The 27,685-nt window shown below is 40.3% G+C and overlaps 1 protein-coding gene and 1 long non-coding RNA gene across 2 annotated transcripts in view; both read right to left on the bottom strand.

The window, feature by feature from the left end:
• The window catches only part of LOC109961266 (BMP/retinoic acid-inducible neural-specific protein 3-like), a gene marked incomplete at its 5' end in the record, with an annotated part of 25,588 nt that extends 10,989 nt beyond the window's left edge, over nucleotides 1-14,599 (bottom strand). Inside the window, 3 exons of the mRNA XM_020601952.1 lie at nucleotides 1,978-2,168; nucleotides 4,655-4,845; nucleotides 14,481-14,599. Coding sequence (XP_020457608.1) covers nucleotides 1,978-2,168; nucleotides 4,655-4,845; nucleotides 14,481-14,599 — 501 coding nt within the window. The remainder of the gene's footprint in view (nucleotides 1-1,977; nucleotides 2,169-4,654; nucleotides 4,846-14,480) is intronic.
• An 8-nt stretch (nucleotides 14,600-14,607) lies between these two features.
• LOC109961267 (uncharacterized) lies at nucleotides 14,608-26,622 on the bottom strand. The gene is made up of 3 exons (XR_002275109.1): nucleotides 26,535-26,622; nucleotides 25,901-26,017; nucleotides 14,608-14,850 (listed from the first exon to the last, which is right to left on the bottom strand). It is a non-coding gene; the product is annotated as an uncharacterized LOC109961267 (long non-coding RNA).
• Nucleotides 26,623-27,685: the final 1,063 nt, after the last annotated feature.

Below are 27,685 nucleotides of genomic sequence, written 5' to 3'. Positions count from 1 at the left end.
CAGATCTGTCACCATGTTCATCACTGTGTGCAGACAGAGTGGGAACTATGGCCTGAGTCAGGTGGGAATATTGCCATCGATTCAGTCTACAAAATTCTCAAATCGTAACAAAAAAGATCCCTGCAACTCTCAAACAGCCGGAGTCATTACTCACTGAACAAACAAGCTGGTCTGATCACAGGCTCTGCTGTGTGCCTCGACTTCTTTAGGATGGCCTGGATTTCCCCGACCAATCCCCAACACACCACAACAGTAATAGGCTTTTCCACCAAAATAAGCTTCCATATCCCATTTGCATGGAGACACCTAAGGGGGGGGGGGGGGCCCCCCCCACCCCTCTCTGCTCTCATTCAGCCTTTAGCTTGTTCAATTTTAAATTTACATTCTTACAGAGGAGTACTCAGTTGTGTGGGGTTCTCCACTGTGTGGGTCAGTGCCTGGTGAAAATGACGCAAACATATGGAGGAACATGTCGCTCCTTTGACTCGCTTTCTACCGGTGATGGAGGTGAATCTTTTCACTTTCTACTTCCCACCTGTCATTGATGCCAGATGACTGCCTTTGGAGCATAAAAGCACACTCTTTTTTTTTTCTACCTCTCTTTTTCTCTGTAGCTGCAGAAAAAAAACCTAATTCCAGAGAAATGAAACAGAAAAAGCATCTGTCTGTGCACCTCAGATGTGCCCACCTTAGCTGCAAAAGAAATACCCTCCCTGAGCACAATGTAGCGATAGGACAGAGCTTTGATAAAAGCACAAGGAGTCTGATTCATGTTCTGCTACAGCAGATAAAGCCACACTTCACAAGCCAACTACCACTGTGTTCCAAGGAATGGAAAATGCAGCTTGGGGGGGCTCTCCTCCCCTCCGTCCCCCTATTAACCCCATGCTACCTGAAGGTGACAGCTGGAGGCAGAAACCTGTCAGGAGTTGTGTTTCACAAAATTCATTTATCTTCCCCTCACCATGTGTGCTCATCTTGGAGCCTCCTCTAGACTTGATGTGTTTATGGCAGCTGAAGATCACATCTCATCATGAGCAGGCTGATAAAAAGCATCATCTTCCACTTTATTTTCCAGGCTGTTATCATTGTATTATAACAAGGAACTCATTAACAAAGAACACAGCACCCAGAAATGTGCCTTCTACAGAGTATAGTACATTGCAAATGACACCTTGAGGCAAAGGACAAATTTATATTTTCAAATTCAATCTCAGTTTTTTATGAAGAAATTCCAATATACAGTAGTTAGAGGATAAAGACCAAGTAAAATTAATTTACATTTCACACCATGTGTATTTTTATCAAACATAATTAAACTTTACAACACTAACTATCATGCTTTTAACAAAACAGTATGTTTTACTAGTACTTCTTTCTTTGATTTGTTATATAATATTATTTCCAGCCATATTAATTATGTTTATCTTTCACTTCCAGAACGAGAAGCTTGTCTGGACGCATTCCCATCTCGGCATCTCCAGATGGCAGCGAGAGGTACATCTGAACTCTTAAAGCCCAGAAATCATGTACCAAGATGTTGTGTGTCATACTTTTAAATCACAGCCAGAGAAACAGTCCACTCACTCTGCTTTTTCAGACAGGCCTTCACTTTTGGCGGAGAAGCTTTAAAATGCAATTTTATTAGGTCAAATGCGTTACAGTGAACTTTGCTCTCTTACTGACATCCAAGCTTTGCCTAACTCAGCTTGCTTTGCTTATTTCATAGCCTGCCAATATTGTGAACAGAGCACTATTTGGATATTTGTCTCCACTGGTTATTGTAGATTTACACACATCTCATTAAAAAAAAGAAAGACAAAGAAAGTTTGGCTTTGTATTAAATAAACAAAATAATTTGTGAAGTAAGTAAACCAATATGCCTTATGTAACAGAAGATGGGAACCTATTGTCAGGATGTAATGAGTTTGACTTGATTGATGACTGGTGGAAAATTAAAGTAAATAGCCCTGTTACCTTGATGGCAGTGGATGCGATCTGGATGTGGTGCAGCTTGCGCAGAGTGCTCTCCCTGTCAATGAAGTAGGAGGCAGCCAGCTGGTGCAGAGCCTCCAGAGTCACAGTGGAGGAGTTACCTGAGTAATCGCTCACCTCTGCTTTTTTACTCAGTTTCCTCTTGTCCACAAATATTGTTAAGGCCTCTTCTCCTGCACGGAAACATAACACGTGATTGTTTAAGCCTCTGCAAATGTATGGACTTCACATTGTAAGTATACGAGGTAGTTAACATTAGCTCCACGTTTATCAGTTGCAACATTAAAGTAATGAACACAGTAATGCATCAATAATTATAATCCAATAATATGATATACATTACTGTGAAACATGCTATTCTGTATAATGAGTACTTTTACTTTTGGTACTTTAATGTGATGTTGATACTTTTATATTTTTACTTGAGTAACATTTTGAATGCAGGACTTTTACTTATATAGAGTAATTTTACACTGTGTTAATCTTTCTTTTACTAAGCTTTAAGTACTATTATTACATTTTTCTAACCATATGCACATTTGCAGAATGATGTACTGTATATGCACGTGATATCCTGAGGTGAAAAGTACCAAAAAACTTATGTCACACAGATTTGTTAAGGAATTCTTTTAGACAGTGACCCTGAGAAGAATAATCCACAAGAAAATTTGTTCTTAATCGCAAATATATAGACTCAATTCAATTGAGAATACATACTGGTCATTTTTGACCCGCCTCGTGCGTCAGAGGGTTAAAAAACATTGCAAGCACTTTTGAAAAGAGAGGTTGTGCAGTTTATTGTCAACAGCTTCCAAGTATAATCTCATTTTTAACTGCTTGATAGCTGAGCTGCACTTCTCCAACATAAAATCAAAGCATTAATATCTTAAGTGTTTAAGTGATTTTCGGTGTTTGTCTCTGTCTTTGCTGCTAAGCATTCATTTTGGAGGTGTTTATACACTGCACTTCCCACAAATCACTCGTCAGTCAGTGTGCCAACTAGTGTCAGAGCGTTATACATGGCTTTTCTGTTAATGAAGTCTGAGTGTCTGCATTTGGCACTCTTTTCTTTTCTTGTTGTTTTGAATTTATTTCAATTAATCTACAATTTCACACGTACACTGAATTCCAGGTGAACAGAGCACAGTGATACCAGAGCCTCCGAAGCACACTGAAAATACTTGGCCACAATTAGGAAAAGCCACGTCATCCTGCATCAGCAGCCAGTCATAACAGCGATCAGCGCTTCATGAGTCTACGCTCTTTGCTTTGAGAGTCCCCAAGACACCACACATCATATTTCTCATTATAATGCAGTGTTAATGCTTCAGGGCCATTTTTCTGCCTACTGCCTATCATCCGCAGATGCTGAAGGGCATCCTCATAATACCACAATCTATTTATTAATTTCATTAAGTCCATATGTTTCTGAACACAGAGGCAATCCATTCAGAGGCACAGAGGCATATCTCTGGCAGCAATCCAAGACAAACTCCTCATTCTCCTCTCTTCATACCACTAAGTACTGGCAGAGAGCCAGAGTGCATGGCAGCATCAGATCTGGTAGCTGGTACAGCTGCATTATATGCAGCCACTCACAACAGTGAGCTTTTCTAAACCAGGAGTCAGATCTAAAGTAACTGGCAAATGTTGCTTTGTAAAAGCAAATCTGCTTTGCAAAACTTGCCTGGGCCTCTGTGGCATGTTAAACTAGTTTTTTTTTATCTTCACTCAAAGGACCAGTAATGATTTTCCATTCCCCACACTGCAGAAAAAACAAGTGTGACTGGGAGTGGGTGTGGCGTGTTTGCGTACACAGGCTTTTCCATGTTTTCATTCATCTCCAAAGAGTGATTTCCTTGCTGCCAATGAAATATTATGCCACTGCCATGTGGTATTCAGTTACTTACTGTGAAGGAGTTATTGTGCCATGCCCATCTGTTTTCCATATTCCGTGCCCAGGAGAACAAATTCTAAAAGCTTTTATGAACAAAAATTACATACTTTACTAAAACCTGTATAATCTGAGAGAGAAGCAGTTTCTAAAGCCTAGTATCTTTCAAAAAGCATACTGTAATACTTGCTATAACCCGTCTGGGATGCAAGAACAAAATTGCTCCATAATTTCAGCACATGGATCATCAGCTGGGCAGAATGTTAACTTTACTTGGGCCCTCTAAGTGTTATCTTATTTATGTTGTTACTGCCTGTGTAACATCTATACAGCCCTTTTTTGCCGGCTGCATGTTTCCAGACAAATTAGATGAAGCATATAAAAAACAAGCACAGACAGAATTCATCTTAATTATCTAACTAGCCACAGGTGATATGATGTGCCAGTTATCATTTCACCTGGCAAAACAGATGGTTGTTCCAAAAAAATAAGAAGGCCGCCTTTTCCTTCATCTGTGTGAAATCACCAACCCACTGTTCCAAGAATCAATGAATTTTTAATCTGCCACTGTTGTTATAAAACTGCAGGCTACTGAGCTAGGATGCAAAGCTTGGAAAAAAATAGAGGTGTGTGGGGATTAGTGAACAAACAAAATACAATTGGGAGAATAAGCTGGCAAATTTTAAGTGCTTATTTATGCCACCATAAAGATGAGAAGAATCTCATCAGCTTCTTTAGAATACAACAGCTTGTTTCCTTGTTTACCTCCCAGCGTAGCTGACAACAGGAAGTGAGTCCCATACTTTCTGATCAGACTGTCAGTGATCATCTGGGTGGTGGGCCTGCGGCCCAGGAGACGGATGTTCCTGATGAACTCGGGCGTCAGAGGTAGCGGAGACTCCAAGAAATCTCTCCTTTCTACGGCCAAGTTGTTCACCTTCCATCTCCCAAACTCCCTTGAAAACCAGGAGAAGAAAGAACAGCAACATGACAAGTGGTGATTAGAAATATGTACAGTTAAAAGCAGCATCTTAAAAAAACCCGAAATAATAACTCAATAAGTCAATTAGCTGAACTGTAACAGAAATTGTAATAATCGCTTTTACGTCTTTTAAAAAGCAATTTAAATGCAACACTTTAGTCTCTGGGATATTTTGATGGCCATGTTTCTCATAATTTGAGCATTATATAAAAAGGATTAACTGTTCCCCTCCCCCAGTGAAGGATTATTCTTTACTGCAGCTCCAGCCCTTAGGTAAAGGAGGTGAGTCTGCAGGGGAAGATTCACCTTCTCTGTGCCTTATACAATGACAGTATATGGGTACATCATTTGCCTAAAGCTCAGCACATAGAATAAATGCCTAGAAGAAAGAGGGGAGACAGTTAATCCATTATGTCATTCTGTGCTTTTGCAATGTAAGGAATCCCTGGACCATGTCAACACAGCCTGAACCGAAGTGAAAGTGAACTGATAGAAAAGTAAAAGCAGAATGACAAAAAACTAAAAAAGAAAACTATCGAGAAGAGAAAAAATAACATCCAGACAAAAACCCAGCATCATTTGAAACAGCAATTGTCACCTGGGATGGAAATGTGCTCCAAGTACACAGCTGACAAATGTTTTCCTTAATAGCCCCATCATGACGGGCGTGCAGTATGCATCGAAATGAATAAAGTACAAGACGGTACAAGAAATAGCCCCATTGCTCAAATAGAGACTGTTTCATAAGAGAAAAAAACAATGTATGGGGGGAAAAAAACATCATAAATATGGTAAAAGCACTGTGAACAAATGACAGTGTGAGCCTTGGTTGCCTTTTCATGTTTTTCAGCCTCTTTCTGACAGCTAATATGCCTGACCTTGACTATGAGCACAGTTTATATGCTGTATATATATATATATATATCCATGCTTCATTACTTAGACGATGTCTGGGCATGTATCTGACAGCTTTAAGATGATAAGACAATGTTAGTCCAGGTGACAGAATGGAAGCAGAAATAAATAATTTGATAAAGTTTTGCATATTGTAAAAGGCCGATCTTGCCCATCTCTCTCTCTCACAGTTACCCTGACGCACATGCATCAAAAATGAACAAATAGATATGTCAAAGATACCAAAGGATACAGTTCTCCAGTCAATAAAGACCAGCGTGGCACCCTGCGTGCATTCTTCCTCGTCTTTTTCGCTTGCCCCAGGCACAGTGCTTTGGCAGCTCTTTGATGAAGTTCTACCATCAAAAAGTTCAAAGTATTTAGTGGAAGATTTCTACGTGGAGCATCTTTCACAGATACTTTTATGCACTCGTTCACCTACAGTTCATCACTCAGCTTAGCAGAGAGAGCGCACTGTGGATTAAAATAAAATGTGTATTTTGTTTGTTTGTTTGATATTTGGCAACAAAGTGCAAAAAAAAAAAAAATCAGTTTTGAGAAAAGAGGTGTGCATGGCTGAATAGCTCTGGAAAGCCATGTCTTTGAAAGGAGAGGCATGTTGAAATATTAGAATCACAATATACTCTAATGCATTTTAAGCTGGTGAAATAAAAAAAATCCTCTTCATGTAGTTTTGTTACAAAACAAGAAATTCAAATGTGAAGAACAATTTATTTCAAGATAATGTTGCATGTACGGTGTGACAGCTGAAACTAGAATACAAAGTTTGCCTGCATACTCAAAGCCTGAGTAGCAAAAGCCAAGATACAGCTACAGTAAATCTGCTATTTCTAAAGTATAATAACAGTTAAGGTACAGGGTAAACAAAACACAGCATTACCTACAGTAAATTAGACAGGCAATGCTTAAAATGGAGCCGGTGACAGGCAGAATGAATCATGGAAACTGTGAAACACATTTACTGCATTCGCTGTGTCAAGGGTCTGTTCCTTTGTTTGTTCAAATATCCCTTAGAAACATATACTGTAACCCCAGCTGTGTGCTTATGGATGCAAGCTTGTAAACACCCAAACGCAGAGTAGTTACCAGTAATTGCTAGATCATATACCCAGTGCAGTGTTGTTTAGCTCAGCTCAAAGAAAAATTCAGGTAGATTTGTGAAAGTGCTGCAATTTGGCCTGAGCAGACCGGGCTTCACCTTGTCCCCTGACCACTGCAAACCTGCTGTCATAATAAATTGAATGAAAGAACCAACAGCCAAACTCTACAAAAGGCAGCAGAAGACCAAAAATACAAGGTCAAAACTGCTTGCTTTGCAGAAACACTGCGTACTCTCAGATCTGAGCACTGAGCTGAGGACCTCCAGACCTGTACTGCTTTGGACTATAGGCCCTTGATTTACTTTTACTAGAAGTGACTGAATCCTATTCATCCACACTACTTGCTAATAGAACTGTTTAGGTTATTCCACATGAAAAAATTATGTGTTTGTGTTTTGTCTGTGCCTCTTTCTTTTGGACTTCTTGGGAAAATGTCATGTATTTCCACCTTGCAATCCTAATTTTCCAATATATAGATTAGAATTTGACTGTTCTCCAAATTTCATCAGCATTTTCTTTTACATAATGGTGAGACTGTATTGCCAACTACTATTTCCAGTCTCAACTCTTAAACCAGCATGGAGGAGAAATCCCAACATCTACAGTTCCATGGCAGCAGGGCAAACATCATCTGCTGAGGAAAACTGTGCGAATAGCAGCTAAATGAAACTGTATGGTCGACCGCTGTTTCCAAGGTTATTTTCAGTCTCATTTGTCAGTTTGTTTGTGTTTCCAGCAAAGCGCCTCTGTCAAATCTGACCATCACCACCCTGCAGCAAAGTGACTGGAAACCAGGAGAAGATTCTGCACAGTCAGCCATTCATATTGGCTGGTTGCACATTAACTCCAGCGTTTCACTAATTTAGTGAAACAAATTCAACTTTTGCTTAAATATGATATGAAATCTGTATCTTGTTCTTTATTTGTCAGTTTCAGTTTTTGAAAACAAGTGCATAGTTATTTCAGTAAGTTAGTTTTGAGCCCCTGTATTTGTCAGCAACAACTACACGCTGAAGGGTTATATTTTCTCACTTCGTTTTTAGAGAGTCGTGTGTTTGTAGAGGTGTGAACCGTTCAGATGTGGATGTTTGGTCTTAATGGTTTTCATTTTTTAACTGTGAAAGTTAGTTTATTTCTTCTAAAAAAGTAAAACATTATTTTTTTATTCTGTTAGCAAAGCCAGTGTTCCCTCATATACTTTAGGAAGATCATTAGTGAAGTGATCGGGTCCATGTACTTTCTCAGTACAGCGACAAAAAAGCAAGAAAACCAGTGTAGACAGACGTTTTAGTTATGCTTTGGTTGTTATTAATATGAAATCATGATACAAGAAAATCAGCTAGACATGAAGTGAGACAAGCCACCTACAGAAAAATATCCTCTTTTAACTAGAACTAATTAAATATGTACTTGTAAAATTAAGACACTTTTTGAAGACCAGAACAATTTTTGAAGTGCGGCTAGATATTAGGCCAGGGGTGAGACTTTTTATTTTTTCTTCTTCTTCATCTTCTTTTTTGCAAGCACTTTCCCTCTGTCACAAATCTGTATGGCAGTGAATTTAAAAAGAGACAGTTATGAAGTCACAGACAGATATCACAGCTGCAATTATAACTGATTTGATGTAATTGCTTTGAAATTTCTCAGGGAGGCTACATGAGCGCGGTGCCAATTCTTGCTATTTGCCTGGCACTGCCCCCAATTTATTCACCTAATCACACTTAAATGAGAAGAAAAGATCAGAAAAAATGGTTTAAATAACCCTCTGCCTTTTTTTTTTTTTTTTGAAAGGCCACATTCTGTTGCTTTTTAGAAAGCAATAACTGGAACCCTTTCTATGTAAATATGAGAACCACAAGTAGAAATGAATACGACTGCTTTGACTGTTTTTGTTAGGTTTCATTGTGTGGCAGGAAATAATAAACATTCAGTGAATTTATGTGAACCACATTGTCCAATCAGTCAAATGCTGCACTTTTCATCTCCAAAATAAAAGGTTGACTTCTGTAATCAGACCAGGCCGAACAACCTTGGCTGTTGATGATGGATGTGGGGAGTGTGGCCTTTTGAAAGGGTATATATCACATTAAACCAGGAGTAATGAGGAAACCTTGAACACCCAGATGTTTGAATGATACAAAGTGTAAATTGCCTACAGTTCAACTGCTAGACAAAAGGTAGAACACACTGACAATTTGCAGAGCACATTGATTTCAGTGTCTGTTATATAAGCACAAAACAAGACACTGATTCACACATTCACATTAAGCAGAAACTGTAGGCAGAGAGTGGGAAGTAAACATAATGATGTTAAATGGATATGTGGTGTCTGCTGACCTTTTTGCTGACACTGTAGTATTCAGACAAAGCCTTTGACTAATCTCTTGTTCAGATATATCTAGTCTAGCTATTAATCTTCACCTCATTTCATGCCATACAAATAAATGACCTCTTCAAATGGGACATTGTGTTGAGTCCCACTTTGCAGGGTGAAAGCACTAGTTCAAAGCCGCAGCTTGTTCTGTGGAATAAGAGGAATATACAGGGAGGGAGGGTGCAGAGAACAGGTAGAGAAAGAGTATTCACAAATCCCGACTGTCGTTCGTTCTTTCAGTTATCGCTGGCTGCGATAAGCTAGCCCTGTCTTATCTTAAACCCCCAGTAGACCAAATGGTTCGCCCTGCAGGGAGAGAAGGAAATGAAATGGGTTTCACCACAGAGTTGATATTTGGGGCTGCAATCCTCCCTACAAGCAGCTAAGTCATTATTATTATCAATTTCATTGCTCCTTTCTGATATAAATCAGTTTCATCAGTTTAACTCTTAGGACACTATCAACATCAAGTGGTTTGAATCACTGAGTTTTCTCTGAAATTTTCTTCACTGATTCATCACAACTATATTTGCAGTACATTAACTAGTGCTGCATTTAGCTGCTGTATCTACTCCACTACATATTTATGATATGTTCTACTTCGTTTATGACACACATTTGAAGGAATTATATTATTTTAATTCACTATATTTATTTGATAGCTAAAATTACTACTCGAAAACAACCCTGGCCTAGTTCTTACGTAGAAGAGGTCAGTCAGGAGATAAACGTTCAATGTCCTTTTCACTCTGGTCCCTCCTGTCTAACGAGTTCTCGGTATCCAAGTTAGTATCTGTAGACGCCCATCTGGGATTTGTTCCTCTGTTGCTGGGCTCCCTCCCTGACTGACTGTGCTTCGGTGTCATGGGACAATTGATCCTACCTGTTTCAAAAGGCATTTTAGCTCTCATTCAGGGTGGCTGTGATTTAATGAGAGAAGCTCCTCACTTTGTCTCTCTTTTCTGTTCTTTTGCTTTATTATGTTTCTCATTTACGTAGTCCCTTTTTAGGGATTACTCATACCCAGAACATTATACTAGTTTTCTATACTCACCCTTGTGTGCTTGGGTATAATAGGGTATAATAGGTCTTGTGCCACTGTGTTTATATTATTTCTTGTATCTACATTTATTCACTGGTATGTGGCCTAATGATCAGGCTGTTTTAATAATATTTAATAAGCATAGTGAATCTTTCACAGTTAAATTATATTTATTATGAATTCTTAGCCAAAACATTCACATGCATTATCCAAATGCAATATGTTCAGAATTCGGCCAAATACATGTCAGCACTCCTGCCTTCACTCCGGTGAATATGGCAGATTTCCCTTGGCAGTGTTTGCCGTGGACAGGTGGCTAAGACGGAAGACCCACATTGTGTTTGTATTGGAAGCAATGGGTATGCTCTCCAGTGAATCCCCAAAACACACACGTATGCTCACGCACGTGCACATAGCTGCAAACACAAAACCTCTTTTACTTCCTTCAGAGCATTTGTTAAAATTTCTTTCAAATTCGGACAGTAAAACAGGTGGGGAACTGAGTAAAAGGACACCGTGGTGTGAGTTCATTACTCCATCACTGCTACTGCAGCTCAAACACTGCACCTCTAAGCATCAGTTCTGGTAATTCATCTTTTGCTGTCATTGAGCACTGAGCTGAGATCCAGATTGCATATGAAGAAGACCAGCCCAGAAAATAATACTGTCACTTTTAGTCAATTCTGCCCTGGATTCTGCAGAGGTTACATGCCTCTTATCCAAAAAACTAGAAAGCTTAAGCATAGCAGGGATCTATAAAAGCCAGAACAGTAACTTCCTGGCATGTACTAAAAACAAAAAATAAAAGGTGCTCACAGTCAGAATTAATACTGGAGTATAATACTGGCAGTTTTTGACATAGAGCAGTTTGCTGCATAAAACAGATCAATGACCAGATCACAAAGAAAAAAAACCTGAGCCCAAGCCTGAAAAAGTAGGTATACGGGAAGCAAAACTAGAAACAGCAACTGACCAGCTCACAGTATTTGAGTTCTTGCATGGTCATAGATGCACAGAGCGTTGATAGCTGCATCCCTCTGGGTTTTATCAGGGCCCTTTCTAAAGCAAGTGAGTCCAAGTGAATTTAATTTAGGAAGATTTACAGGCTTTTTACTTTTGAGGTTAGTTTTTCTTTTTAATATGATCACAAGTAATCAGTGGCACATTGTGGTAATCTAGAGGGCCTCAAACACAACCTCACAGCTGACAGAAGTCTCTCAGGGGAATCTGTGATAATGCAGAGTAATAAGGACTAAGAGCTCACTAATCACTTGGCCACATGATAAGACTATTAATCTCGCTGCCCATGCAGCTTGGCTCCAATGGACTGCTGCCTTTTGCCAGAGAAGGAAATATTAAAAAAAAGCTCTAACGTGGCAACCGATCTCTAAAACCATAAAACATCCTTACACCAATCTATAGATGTCAGGAACCCTGTCTGTCTATTTCCAGAAGCCTGGACAACACCCTCCTAAATTACAACGAATATGATTCATGACACAATCTCGACTAATTCGGTTGCATGCCGATACCTCAGACGACGTTGCTGTCATGACAAATCATCTTCCTTCCCCTCAGTTGACTACTTGACTCCTTAAGGGGCTGGAAAGCAGCAGAATGTGATATATAGTACATCCAGCTGATAGCAGCATCCATCCATCCATTATCTATACCACTTATCCTGTGGAGTAGAGCCAATCCCACTCAGCAGTGAGCAAGAGGCGGCCTACATCTAGGACAGGTCACCAGTCTATCCGAGGACTGAAACATATAGAGATAGACAACTATTCACACTCACATTCACACCTACAAGCAATAGAGTCACCAGCAAACCTGCATGTCTTTGGATTGTGGAGAGTACCTGGAGAAAGCACACGCAGGCACAGGGAAAACATACAAATTCCACTTAGAAATGCCTTTGCCGGCTGTGACCTTCTTGCTGTGAGGCAACAGAGCTAACAACTGAACCATTGTGCCGCCCCTGCTGGTACATATGTAATAATTTTGTCTAGGCATGTGCCAGATATCTTGTAAACACTGGCTAACCTTAACTCTTTTTGCATGTCAACCAATAGCGTACGCATAAAGCATATGCGGTGCAGTAGTCCACTGTGTGCACCAATATCAGATGTGTAGCTGCATTTTCTCCCTTACATCTTATTGTGATGATACAATAAAAAAGTAAGCAGGAAAAAGCAAATGTACTGCTATAAAGCCTGTCTCCAGCTGGAGATGTGAGCACTACTGTCAGAGCAGTGCTCAGATAAGCTGACATGTGTTGAATAATGTGTCCATACAATGGCCTTGAGTAAAATCTGTTCCATAATCAACATATCACAACAGATGTACTGAAAGTTAATTCAGCCAAAGCAGACAATCGCTCATTCCCTTCATTCCTAATTCTTTTCAATGAATTCACCTTCACCTGATTTACCTGCAGTACATTTCTTGCAAGCAGTGCCATTTACACTGGAACATTTTAATAAGGGCCAGGTTAGGAGCAGTGCAAATGTTGAGAGGCCTTAAAGTTCCTGAAATTTTTATGTAGGCTGTTGTTTGATCTGTCATCCTGTGTGTGTGTGTGTGTGTGTGTGTGTGTGTGTGTGTGTGTGTGTGTGAGCCTGTGTGTCTGTGTAACCTCTCAATCAGACCACAGGTGGAGAACATTATGCATGTGGTTGGAGTGTGTGGGTGTGTATGTTTCTTGGGTGTTGATTGGTTGCTGCTCTGGGCATGGAAGTGTAAAAGCAGACTTCCCGCCAGCTTGTCTGGGGCTCTGGTTTCCACAGCTTCCAGGCTCAGTGGCCAGCATGTTGAATGGTTTCCAGTTTCTCCTGTCCAGTTGTACATATTTTAATTAGCTATTTTCATGGGCTGGAGTTAGTCTTTTTGTTTCATATCTTTTTCATGTTTAGGAGCTCAGTTCAGCTTTACAACCATCAGCCATAACATTATGACCACTGGCAGGTGAAGTGAATAACACTGACTATTTGTTACAGTGGCACCTGTCAGTGTGTGGGGTATATTAGGAATGTGATGAACATTCAGTCCTTGAAGTTGATCTGTTAGAAGCAGGGAACAAAGGGAACGTGTAAGGATCTGAGTGACTTTGACAAGGGCCAAACTGTGATGGTGAGATGACTTAGTCAGAGCATCTCCCACACTGCAGGTCTTGGTGGGTGTTCTTGGTCTGCAGTGGTTAGTAGCTACCAACAGTGATCTAAGGAAGGACAAACGATGAATCGGCGACAGGATCATGGATACCCACGGCTCACTGATGATGCTGATCTAATTTAGATGAAACTTTTCAAAAGATTAAAATAGGTGAAAATCACATATTGTTCACTGGTGTCTGAAGAGAAACATTCAGTGGCTGTAGTGGTGAAGTTGCACCTAGAGTGGGGAGGCTGTTGACTGTTGTCTAAAAATATTTCTTAACTTGTCCTCACAGCCACAGTTTTCACTCCTTCTACATATTTTTATCACTAATTGGTAGACAAATTCACGCTCTTGCTGACAGAACTATAGGAGCAAATGGATTCACAGAAGATGTACAGCGAGCTGCAGAGTGACACGAGTACCAACCAACTGCTGACTCCTGTGTACATGACATTAGGCAGTTGGTCATAACATTGCGGATGGTTGTGGCTTTTTTAATTTAATTTTATTTATTTATTTTTTTGTGGTCAGGTTAAAACCATGCATTAAATTATTTGGTTTTGTTTGTTATTTTAGTTGGCCCCACCCTGAAGAGATGGCAACTGCATCTTTCCCTCAGCCAGTTTTCGAAATTAAAATAACCTAAATCTCTTATAGCTGATCATTCCTGGGTGCTGCGAAGAGAGAAGCCTCCTTTTTCATGTTGTGCCTAGGTAACCTCACATGTTACACCCCAGCCTACGGGTTTTAATACAAAGCTCTTTTAGAGAGCTGCTTGTGGCTAAGGACAAAATACTCTGACTTTGAGTCGTACTACTCTAAATATGTAAACACAAACATAATTATATTATTTACTGTATATGGCCCTTTTTTGCGCACACAGCTGATCTTTCAAAGGACAACCTTGGAGAGTGCTTGAAGTTGCTCCTGGGAGATCTGTCATGCATATAATAGAAGTTGTGATATAGCAGCAGTAAATATGGGCTAAAGTGCCTCTTCATCCTCCTGTCATGACTCACCTGTATATCTTGTATCTGGTGGAAAAGCCTTGCCGGTTTTTCTCCACAAAGTCGATGTACTCTGGGGAGTGGTGGAAGGGCCCCTTATCAGACAGGAGCCAGTCCGGGGGGCCCCCAGGCTAGGCTGACTTCTGCTGCTGCTGCTGCTGTTACTGCAGATCGTAAACACACCCAGCAGTGAAGGCTGAGGCTGAAGACACCCCATAGAGCCATCAGAGATGGAGGGAGCAGGGGAAGAATGCGGGTGGTGGTGGTGGTGGTGGTGGTGACGGAGGGGGGGAGCATTCAGCAGCCAAAGCTGCTCGTCCTTCGCTGTCTCCTACACTGGGAGGACGGAGGGATCTGCATCACCTCAACGCCCCCCGAACGCCTAAAGAAAAACATGAGCACACATTAAAAGGATACTAACAAACCCCTAAATCCATCATAGACAACAACCACAAAGAGAAACATAAAGAAACGAGAACCTTAGAATGTTTCAAACTTTAACAGCTCTAAGTGGCAGAAAGATAGATGCTTAGTGTTGTAATCAACGACACTTGATTATATGGACAGGAAGAGCTAGAGCTTAAGCCGTCAAGCCTCAGGTTTGTGGACAGCCTCCCTCTTGTTTTGATGAGTTCCACCCCTAAGTGCTTGAACTGGGGAGAACATCACCAGTCAAGCACACAAGCACATCACTCTGTCTAACCTTATTCACTGGCAGTAACTTACTGTGACATTAGAAGAGAATAACACCAGATGCAGTGTATGTAGATGGCTCTGATGCCTCGGTACACAGGTGTGAGGCAATGTTATCCAAAACAAACTACTACTGGGTTGACTCCAATAACAAATTAGCTAAATGAGAAATAACCACTTGGTCAAATTCTTAAATCTTAGATTTTAACCTATAAGATAAAAGCAATTTTAAACCACTGGAATTAAAACTGACTGAATGCTGGGAAACAGGGTTTCACTGATTTTATACTTGGTAATTTGACAATAAAAATAACCAAAGTCCAAAAATTCATAAAACTATAAATGCTTCTTTCAAAGGATAGTGGTGCATAATTCATCAAATAAAAGAAAGTGAAAGTCACAGCAACTTTTAGTTAAATGTTTTGTGATGTACTGTGAATCCATCTTCTTTAGAGAAAAATGACCTTTTAGCTCCATTTTTTTCAGACAAAAAATTTGAACTTTCTTATGATTCATCTCTTTCTGCGAGTTCTTTCATAGTCAGCTGAAGGACTTGATTTGAATAAGACATGTATTGCAGGCTTTAGTTCCACCTTCCTGCAGCAGTGATTTTTGAGATATTCTGACATAAAAGACTTGCAGCTGCTCTCAAACTTCTAACATTTATGATTTTAATTGTGAAATCAATCCTTTATGTCGGCGAGTAAACGCACATATACACAGACACTTTTACTGCTAATATCAAAAGTCCCGGTTGCTATGTTTTTTTCTGGCTACCTGCTGTTCAGATTGGTGCCCAGAGCTCGTCTAGTCTCCATCACCACCTCGAGACCTGCCTCCCCCACAATGACACCCTCCTTTTGCTGTGTGTGTTTAGGAAGGGGTGGAGAGTGGGGCTGGGGGGTATTGTTTGAGTTCCCATTGCAGCAGTCTGATGACAATCTGTCAAGTTAACTCAGCCATATGACCATGTGGGTGTGCGCGCATGTGTGTGGGTTTAAAAAGTCATTACTTTCAGACAACGCAGTCGACAGCATGGGAAGTATACACAACATCTGGAGGTGGATGGAGAGTTAATATGTAACATTAAATACAATTATACGTTCATCCAAGGGTTAATGAATGAAAATTAAGTATGCTGGAGATTTAGTAGTTTGAATAAGATGAGATGACATAACGGTGACTGCTCCTCATACACGCTGCATCACTCAGCGTGTGTGTGTGTGTGTGTGTGTATATGCTATCTTTATGTTATTGTGCCATTAATTAAAAGATAACTGGATCCAGATACTAGGAGTGCAGTTTTGATATTTACAATCTTATGTTTGATCTCATGTACTGTGTAGCATTTAGTGAGATGCGACGCTGCACAGACCCACAAACAGTGAAACAGGGACAGGAATAAACTTACCAATACAATTGTCTTTTAATTTCTTTTGTTGTTGATGCATTTAAACTGTGAACGAGTCCTTCTGTTCTGCAGTTTCTGTTTTCATTCCAGCAGTGTTGAATACTTTATTTGCACTGACACAGAGAGACCTCTGTCTTCCCAGATTTGCTGTTATCTTTTGCCATGCTCTCTGCTGAGTTTGAGCATTGCTCTTTTGTTTCCCGCTCTCTCCAGCAGCTGACAACCACACAGTGAACAGAATCGTACTTTATGTGTTTTTTGAAAAGAGAAATCTGACACCAGAGTTATGGCTTTGAGAGTGTCTGTATGAAAATGCATGACAATGTATGTATGCTTCAGTAAAATTGGTCCGTAAGCAGATAAGTGCATGTTTTGTGAATCTAAAACTATTCAACCTCCACTTTGAATAAATATTAACTAGTTGAAAGTTATTTGACAAAGTGCATGTTCTTTATAAAATGACCTTGTTCAGATGAGTGTGTAGCATATTAACATCAAAACAGAGCACAGAGGTCATATTAAAATACTCTTTAATCCTATCATCCAGCAGGCAGCTGTCCAAAAAGCTGATGCAGAAGAACACCGGCCTTTCACTGCTCCCTGTTGCTCACTCGCTCCCTTTTCCTTCGTCTCACACTCTCGTCTTTTTCTTTAGTTTTTCCTTCCTCAAACAACCCACTTTCTTCCTCCTCTGCATTCTCAAATATCTCTAAAATCCACTTTTGACTCACACACTCGCTGTGACAGTCCTGTCTGTAAACAGTAATTGTTTTCAGATAGGTTCATGCCAGCCTTATAATCACATTATCGCCCAAACAAAGCAATCCACTAGGTCTTAGTTATCAGCTGCCTGGATGATATCAGATACATGCTATTTTCTCTTTAAAGAGAGTTTATATCACATTTCCCACCTTATGCAAACACCACTTTTCATGAAACAATGTTAAAAATGCTCCTCCTTGAGGCTGGGAGCCCCCATGTAATCTATAAACAGCAAATCAAATGTTGGGTGATACAACATGAAGGGATTTTCAATTCAGGCTGTAAGCAAGCACTAGGCCTCCAGTGGATCGACTCAAATATGATTTGGCGCAACATGGGCCAGCAATAACCCGAGGCTGCTGGGAACCTCTGTATAAAATGAAAGCTCTCTTTGTTCCTCTGAACTCCTCTCAACGGAATTGTGACGAAAGTGCAAATGATGGGGGGATAGATTTTCCCAAACCGGATTGTTATGTGGACTAGGAAATTCCCAGAATAATATCGGTGAAGGGAAAGATGTGGCATCATATATCAAATACAGCACAGCTGAAGTGGCTGGTTTGTATTTCTAATGATTTCCTAATCTCCTTCCAGATTAGGAAATCCTTGCCAGACATATCCTCAGAGCACCAAAAGAACCGGAATTCTAAGATAAAATGAAAAAGTATGATCTTACACACACATTTTTTTCTGACTTTTGAAAACATCTGTCACAGAGCCCTCCAACTTTAACAACAAGTATCTGGTAGAAGTGATAGTGTTTGTGCCACCCATGCACAATCACCTTAGCCTTGTCATGTGACGCACAATTTTTCTTTCATGTGTTTAAAAATGCCACACACATTTGCAGAGGAAACAAAGCAGGTTTCTTTGACTAGAAAGAAAGCACAGAGATCACAATCTATCTTTCAGATGACATGTATGACGGGGTCTTGTTTATTTCTGCAGGGAAGAAATATCATTTGGAAGTTTTCTGTTCTGCCAGTTCAATAGAAAACTGGAGGTGTTAAACAAATGGCGACCTCTGTGATGTACAGCCAACAGTGGATCAAACTCTACAACATTTTTACACCCACTGCCCGTCACAATGACAGACTGCACCACCAAATAGCAAATACATTAGCTGCAAAAATACTTTACAAAGGGTGTGATGACTTCCATCATATGCAAGGTTTTTTATCTTATTACATGACCAAAAGCCCTGGCAGATCAGTGGCAGGGAGTTCCTGCTTTATTTGTTGTGCTGCTCATTTTCACTGAGAGGGATTTTACACGTTGTCATAAAGGTGTGGTTACAGTTCTTAAAAAAAAGTTTACTTCACTTGCCTGATATGCTACACACCCACCGACACACCAAACTTACTCTGCTACGTTAATGTGTCACTACTTCCAACACTGATAGTGCAGAATTTCCCAGTTACAATTGGATCTTTAGGGATTTCTATGATATTTCTTTAACCCCTAGTAATGAATTATTTAGAGCATCGTTACTTAAAACTGTCAAGAGCCCAACAAATAGTAAATAAATGTTTGGTGCAGCGTGTTCTTATTATTTTCAGATTCAGTCCAGTGATGATAAACCATGACCATAGTCATGTAGGAGTGTCATGCTTTGGAAACTGTACTTGCATTTCTGTGAATACATGTTAATATTGTGTTAGAAACTCTTAATCACCTTTTCTAGAGGTGTAGCTTTCCATTCAACATGTTCATTCAGATAATTAAAGCAGTTTTTTTAAAACATAACCTCACACTGAAGAACAGGATCCACGTTGGAAGACCTCCAGTTAAACAAAGAGAAATATGTTCTGAAAACATTCTTCCTTGAGGCGTAATGTTAGAGGTTACTGAAATGATGAGACACTGAGTCGAAAGCATTTTTCATTACAAACATTGCATTAAGGTATGACATGCACAGTGTGGGCCCAGCATGTCCTCTGGCTATTTGAACCCTTTGTGTGAAATAACAACTGTTTTTCCACTCTTCCTCTAAATCATCAAGAAAGAAGCATTCAAAAATAGAAACAAATTAAAGTTGGGTCCTCACTCGGATTGTTTGAGACCGTGTAAACTAGCATCCTTAGGGGAAAAAATGTTTCCAACTTTATAGTTCAGTAAAAGGGAGAATTTCATAGAAGCACAGGATTGAAATTCTTGGCATTATGCAGTACTCATTTTGAAACTGGTTGATTCATAGATGTCTTTAGCCACTGTATATTAACTAAACTGATAGTGTTGCCATTTTGACATATCTCAATTGATTTTGCTAAAAATTCAAAACAGTCATTTGTTAGTCTTTTCTAATACTCTGCTACATTTGTGATGAATGGGTTCATCTGTCTTTAGGACATTTTGCAGGGTGCCTTTTTTGCTGTACTGCAGCTCCTCCAGTAACTTTATGTAACAACTAGGATTACATGTTTCCTCCAGAGACACAGGCCTGGCTACTGACCGCAGTGTTGGATCTTGACTCTCACCCTGTAGTTTGGAGAATACACTAAGCTTGATGAGATGTGGGAACTCCCAAGCCTAATCTTGAGAATTTCACTGGCTGTTTTCATCAGAGACCAGGACAGAGCTTTCAGCCCCTAAACATCTGTTCACTTATTGTACCATGCCAGAGCTGCAACAGTCACCTACCTGAGCTCTGTGTGTGTGTAACTGTATGGTTGTGTGTGTGTGGCTTTGTGCAATATGCAAGATTGGAACAATCACCACAGCAGATCCTCTTTGTTGGCACTGCAAGTATGCAAATTGAAATAATTTGTTTTTTTGTGATATCTCACACTTTGAACACATTTGAAACAAAATGATGGTAGAAGAAAGGGAGGGGAGGTGCACGCTTTGCAGGGGAGATCTGATGAAAACATTTCATTAGAATTTCTTCAACAGGATCCACTTTGTAACTTCTCTGCCAGCCAGCCCTAAAACCATCTTCAAAGCAGGGAAACAGGAACTGATAAACTTTACATCTTCCCCTCTATGCTGACTAATGAGATTTTTGGCCCTAATTAACCCAGTTATCTTCCCTCCTACAACTGTCAACAATACTTCTCATACCAGCGCCAGGGGTGAAACAAAGCCGTCGTGAAATTATAATATCGCTGCCAGTTGCAGTCATCCGGCTGTCTTACAAACAAAGCTCTTGTGGCATCCTGGGAGGAACACATCAAAGACAGAAAACTGCCACACATGTACAGATCTACAAACACACAGATGCACCAGACATGAAGACTAAAAGTAATGACAAATGAACAGCAGTGCTAAGTTGCTGTGACGAAGTTCCAATAATGCTGTTGTGTTTGTCTGGACAAACTAGTTGTGTAGGCGTGGCCCTGTGGACTCCCAGATTTTCCTTTGATATAATCAACATTCATGCACATAAATTCTGTTTTTCAAGTGACTCCTGGTTTTATCACTAACAGTCTGTGATGCTTAGCTGTTTTGGTTGCAGTATTTAATCCTCTTTGTATGTAAATGTGATTTAGTGAAGTCGCACAACAAAGAAACTTCTTTATATTTGTTATTTACTGTACATTGCAGACCACTCTATATGAAGGTGCTCCATAACACAACCACAGTTATCTTAACTCGTATGCTTTGTTAAATTTGGTTTAGACCTCACTGCTGTACTTAAAAGACAATGTTTTATGAAGTGTTGGGGAAGATCATTTGAAAGAGCTGGTTTGCAAGCTGCTAATTACTTCACACTAGAAGAAGTCAAAGTACAGCAAAGCTGCTCTAGGTGGAAATCTAGTTTGGTTAACTGAAGCTACTGAGACATGTAGTTCAAACAACTTTGTAAAAAATCATCAAATTGACAATGTACATGTGATACAAAAACTAGCATGCCAGCAAAAAATTACTACATTACTTGAGGCCTATACTTGTAAAGACAAGTATAGGACAAGTTAAAGGACTTATACCTTTTTAGACAGTTTGAGCAACTCGAGCACTGATCTAAAAATGGGCCTGTCATCTCACTTGTCAGTTTTCTTACATCTGACATGTACAGTCCTAACAACTAAAACAGTTGTCAACTTGCACAGTATGAAGAGCTTGAACACTGGTCTAAATAGTGGGCCTACTTTTTAACTTGTCAGAGCAGAATCTCTTGTTCATAACACACATAAACCGTCTCTCAAAGTTCTTATCCAACAGGTGGTTTTGTTTGGCTCTGTAAATGTTCACGCCAACACTGGAAACCCATTCACAAGCAGCAGGTTAACATAAGAAATATCATCCTTTTCCTTTCATGGCTCCAAATCACTTGTAGTTAGTGAACTGAACAAAAAATGGCAAACTAATTGAACTACTTGAAATACTATGCAAAAATGAACACAGATGAACTACCAAACTTCTATTTTAATTACATGTAGCTCACTACTCCCCAATACCAGTTTTACATTATATGGCCTAAGCAGATAAATAGCACCTAAAATTTCATCGTATTTAATCATGCTTTACAGCTGGAATCTTTGGGACCCAGAAATGTGTCACTTTCTGTAGCAGACTGCTGAAACTTCAAGAGGTCCAACAAGATTCTCATAAAATTGGAAAAATCATTAAATGTAGTGGTGGTCCAGTGGTTAGCACTGTCCCCTCACAAGAAGGCTCAAACTTTGTGGCCAACTAGGGCCTTTCTGTGTAGAGCTTCCATGTAACCCCCATGCCTGTGTGGGCTTTCTCTGGGTACACCTACATCCCCCAACAGTCCAGAGACATGCAAGTTTCAGTAGGTTGAGTGACAACTCTGAATTGCCTGTAGGTGTGAAAGTGAGTCTGAGAGGTTATCTGCCTTGTGACTGGTGACCCTACCTCCCCCCCCCCACAAGATAAGCAGTATAAGTAAGTGATACAATATCAAAATTATAAACCAGTGTCTAGGGGGAGTTCTACTGTCTGTTTTCTATCAGTTAGAGAAATTTAACAAGACAAAGTTTCTGGGGTCTACATATGAGACGAAAACAGCAGAACAACTGGGAAGCCAGAGAGCAGATAAACCAATAAAATGGCCAGTGTTACTGCCACAAATGCACTGTGGGACTTGACTGTGAGAGTGTGTGTAGTTCTATTTAAGGACTAGGAGCATATGCACACCAGAATCTTTGTACAGTCTAATGTTTCTACCACCATTACAAAATAAAATCATGGCACATAAGCCTCCACACTATTGTCTAGGACATGAAAACAGATTGTGGCAACAAAACTTTCCTCTCACAAAAGCAAGATGGAAATTTGGCTGAGGAAGCAAAACCCTGAAAACAAACACTAGAACCCTCCCTTTTTAATACTGTGACAATTCATTATGAACAAAAGATATCATTTCATCGTTATGTTATGAAGGGAAGCTCGATTCAAAAGAAACCTTGATATTTCAGTGTTGACTATCAATTTAATCCTGTACGTACTGGCAGACATGGTGTGTATGACTGTCAGACACTATACGGTATGACTGTATGTTGTCCTTTGTGGTTTTGGCGTCAGTAGGGAATAAATTATTCAAGCACATTCAATCAGTCACTGTGCTGGTGGTCTCTGTCACTAAGTGTATACACGTGTAGGTTATGTGTATAATCTTTAAAGGGTAAAAATGGTTGGCGTGTAAATCATCAACGTCACCTTAATGATTGCTTCCCAGACGTATAAACGTCTCACTTGCACAGTTTTATATGGTTGCATAACACATAGCGGCTAAGAACATACTGTGAGTGAAGCTTCATAAATCACAGTACAACACGAATATACCTTCTCTGCTGGTGGCCTTGTATAAACAGGGACAGCAGTTGCTCTTAATTTAGAGGGACACTTTCCTTTCTCACTCTTGTCTCTGGCTTTTTTCGTCATGTTTTTCTGCTTTACTCACAAAAGGTTAGTTTTTGCCATTTTTACTTCACTTTCTTTCATTATAATAAAGTAGGCTGGGAGATGTAGAAAGAATGCAGTATATGCATATATTCCAGGATATAAAACAATGTTTTGTGTATTAATTCCTGTTAGTATTACTGTGATACTTTTAAGTGGGGTTGGGTATACCACGTTTATGAGCAGAAGCCATTTGAACCAGATCTAATGTACCACAAACAATTTTCTGAAACACAAGTTGTAAATGCTGAAGCTCAGGGATATTTGTTATTTTTGTTTTTCACACCTGAATGAAGAAAACACTAAATAATAAATCCATTTTGAAAGGAGACCAGGAGTCGTATCGTTCTTGTGACCTCCACCATTCAGTCCCTGACTTCACATATCAAAAGTATAAACCAATCATTTGGTCATAATTTTGTCCTGCTTGGTGAATGATTTTGGCCACGGTTAGTTTCACATCTGGATGGCTGTTTTAGTGAGAAGAATTTGTACTGTAACACATAACATGAAATTGAGCTGAATTATATTGATGAATTTTGCAGCTGACTGGAAAAAACCATAAAAACAGCCTTGTTTCTGTCAGTTAGTGTGCGTACTTTTACAGAATATGGTCAGGCTCAACATTCAACCCCAGTTGCCTCAGAGAAATATTTTGGTTTGATGCCTCAAACGGTCTTAATCTGAGAAATGTTGTTTTAACCCCCAGTCAGTCTCAAATCCCTCATTGAGACATTTTGTCCTGATTTTATATCACTTTCTTCCCTTGCTTTTTTCCTCATCTTCTCATCTCTCCCACTTTATCCACTCTCCCTCCAGCGGCTGTTCTCCATCATTTTAGACTGAAGTCAAACTCGTCCTTCTACTCGTTATTATAAAATAATGAGCTGTGGATATTGAGCAGTTTCTGACCCTGAGATAACACCAAAACCTCCAGAGTCCATCTTTTTTCTCCTTTTCATAGTTTATCCCCTTTTTTTTAATTTATCATCATATTTCAGACTGATTTTTTTTTTACCTGCCTCTTCCTCTCAGCAAATAGCAGTTATCAAATATACTGCAGTATTTCACACAGCAAGGGCCCTCATTTTTAAGTCAAACACTTGTTAGCATTCTCCCACCATTTCCACCCACCCATCTACCCAAAGCTAAGTGATGGAGACCCATTTTGCAATCAAACTGTATTTACTCTGCACAGTCTTTTCATTCCCTTGTGGTGTGATTACAGTGGCTGTGGGAGGAGTGTGGCAGGATCCTTTCCTCCCCCTCCCCCCTCCTCTCCCATTCTCTCCTCAGCTATCAGAACCACCAATGGTGTCTCATCCGGCCCTGTCAGCCACCCAACACTACACTAAAAGAACAAGGAGCCTTCTCAGGCATGTAATCCTCCTGCTGGCATTAGTCTAGAAGCCTGTAGATGGCTCACTGCTCAGTCACAGATACTGTGTAAAAGTGTTGATCAAGCTGAGTTCATCTTCTCAAGTGCATGTCCATCACAGGCAGATGGTCTTTTCATCAACACCCTGACAAACAAGTACACTGAGACACTCGCACACAGAAAATCAGATATATACACACGTAGCCTGGATGAGCCTCCCAACAGTGAAAAATTGTAGGATGAGGAAATGTGTTGAAATGTTAACGTCTTTCTTTTTGTGCGGCCAGTGAGCGATACATAAAGAGAAATATTTCTCTTCATTGGAGGAGACAGTGTGCCTTTTAGGGCTGGACACGGCTGGGTTCACCAGTCTCCCTGGATAGATGGGGACACGGCAGAACAGTGGCCCTGTTGTGGACCTATAAACAGTCTGAGGCACTGACACTTCTGCCTAACACCAGCAAGTGGCAAAGAGAATTACAGCAGTGATTCACTGTTGCATCCATCATAAGCTTAGCTACAAAACTACCTTGCTGCAACTGGAGTGGGGTTTTCCTCTTACACACTGGTTTAATATAAAGTTAGATTTAAAAATACTAACAGCAACACCTATGCCCACCTGCCCTTAGGCCAGTATGATTGCACTTAAGATGTTATTTGTTTTCTTCGAGGGCATTTGGCTCATTATCAGAGCCTCCACTGACACCCCCACAAGGCTGCCCTGACTCATGTGCCCTCTTGAGGGTGACATGTATAATTATAAAATCAGTGCGCCTTTTTTTCTATTTCTTCCAGGCTGAAAGCGAGCTGTATTTTCTGCCTTGCTGGTGCTTGGCAAACCGTGTGCTGTGCACACATCAGTGTTAGAGATCTGATCCTCTACAGGCAGGGATGCCCATACAATATAGATTAGAGATGTTTGTTGGAAAGGCAGATAAGGAGGAGGCACTGTAGGAAGGAACCGGCCACTGAGAAAGGGAAGAGATGAGTCCGATTGTACTCGTTTATAGAGAGAGGGCATGAGAAGCAATATGCTTTCCTGAAAGAGGCAGTGCAATTTGTGTGTGCAGGTGTGAGTCTATAGTCGTGTGTGTGTGTGTGTGTGTATGTAGTGGTGTTTCTGTAGGAGTTTCTGCTTACATTGTGTTCAAGCCTCAAGCATTTCACACATCTTATTTTAATGTGCTATCCAGGTTAAGTAGCCTACACAGCTGGTATGTCATTATTTCCCAGAAAACATAATCAGAAAACATCCAGGTTGTTCAAATGTTTAGGAAATCTACACATCCAAATATGATTAAAAGCGTAATAACAACAACTCACCGCGGTTTGGAACAGCAAATAAAGTTTAACTCAGTATTTCCCATTCTCTTGCTCTCGCTCAGCTGCCGAAATTGCAGAGAAACTCATGTCACAGTTTCTCGGGGTTCAATAGCAACTCTGCAGAGAAAAAGAAAAAAAATCAGCTCTCCAAAAAGCACTTGTGCACACTCAGAGATCCGGGAAAAGGTAAAAGTGATCGGTGATGAAGTGTACAGCGGACAAATCCGTAGCACGGTTCTACACCCGTGACAAACTTTGACAAAACAGATGCGGTGCGCTGGGGTTGAAAGTCGGCTTATCCCAGTTTAATTTAGCGTTCCTCGAAGCAGAGGCTTTGACCTTTCTGGGGATAATGACTTTACAAAATGAAATCATCCAGCAGGAGATGTAGTCAAAAGGAGAGACGCGCAGAGGAGGAGAGAGGAGGAGGAGAGAGTCTCAAGGAGCGCAAAGGGGCTGTCGATTAGAAGATTAAAAAGGGGCGCTTGCGCATTTGTTTTAGCCAGAAACGGGGTCCAACGTCGGACAGATGCGAGGGAATGCGGCTACTGGGACGCAGACAGCCACCCCACGAAGATGGTTAGATATCCCGTTATGAATTCCACCCCAGTAACGTTTTTCCTACTTGACCCACCTACTCCGCATCGGAGGAGCACAGGAGTCAGATCCCGTAGAAGCTAGGTAGGCGCCCAGCAGCAGATAATAGGCTTGGGCGCTTCAGCTTTCCCTTGTGCCCCTCTCTCACTTAGTCACATGTGTAAGACACAACTAGCCCTCTGTAATAGCTGCCAAAGGACGGTAGACTAAGGTAGCTGACGTGGCGAGAATGATAACAAGCGTTTTGTTAACACTCTCCCTCTCCTTAAATGAAAAGCACTCGTCTACACTAATCGGAATGACACTTGCCATTAACTTTAAGCCTTAATGTTGTTCTTTTAATGCGATAGTTATTTATAAAGACACGGGAATTGGACGTAATTGAATATATCCTTCATAACTTCTTGGTTGGTGCGCTCCAAAAAGCGCCTCCAGAGAGGACGTCAACATTTAAGTCCTTACCTGTCTGAGCTGTCACATTAGTTAGAGGAGAGCGAAGGTGTTCAGCATAATGTCTAATCCTCTTTGGTTTTGTCTTGTGGAGCATGCCTATACATGAACCATGTCTCATTAAGTGGCACTGCAAAGGCAGCTCTGCAAAAATCACCATGCAGCAGAGCCTATAGCCACTGAGTGAATGAATAGATGCTGGCATTTTCATAATGACTATGACAGTACACATTATAGCAACAGGGATCAGCGCCGTTAAACTGTATGCCCATGCATCTGATTTCATTTCGGATTGCACTGATCAAGACCAGCGCTAGAGCATGTTGGATTTGAACTGGCCAGGAAGACAGATTCGGTTGTACTTTATTGGTTTTTACTCTACATGAATACTTAATATACAGTGAGGGGAAAAGAGGTTTTTATTTATTTTTTTAATTTGGCTGAATTTGGCTACATCTGAAATGGGCTGCAATTGGAACCCCTCAGTAATGTGGATGCTACATGTTCCTGGGTAAGTGAGTGATAATAGCTCAAAGTAAACCAAATGAACAATAAACACCTTTTTTTAATGTGATACTGATAAACAGTATGACTAATGTGAAGGGTGCTGCATAAGCAACACAATGTCGGTGGTGTCTGTAGCTCATTTGCTAACTCATGATTCAGCTGTGACTAAAGAAAAGAAACTAAGCTTACCCAGGAAGATCAGAAATTAATCTGTGAAAGCAATCAGGTCTT

The sequence above is a fragment of the Monopterus albus genome, unplaced genomic scaffold (genome assembly GCF_001952655.1).
Source record: "Monopterus albus unplaced genomic scaffold, M_albus_1.0 scaffold53.1, whole genome shotgun sequence".
Lineage (NCBI taxonomy): Eukaryota > Metazoa > Chordata > Actinopteri > Synbranchiformes > Synbranchidae > Monopterus > Monopterus albus.
This window is presented reverse-complemented; position numbering and strand designations above follow the sequence as displayed.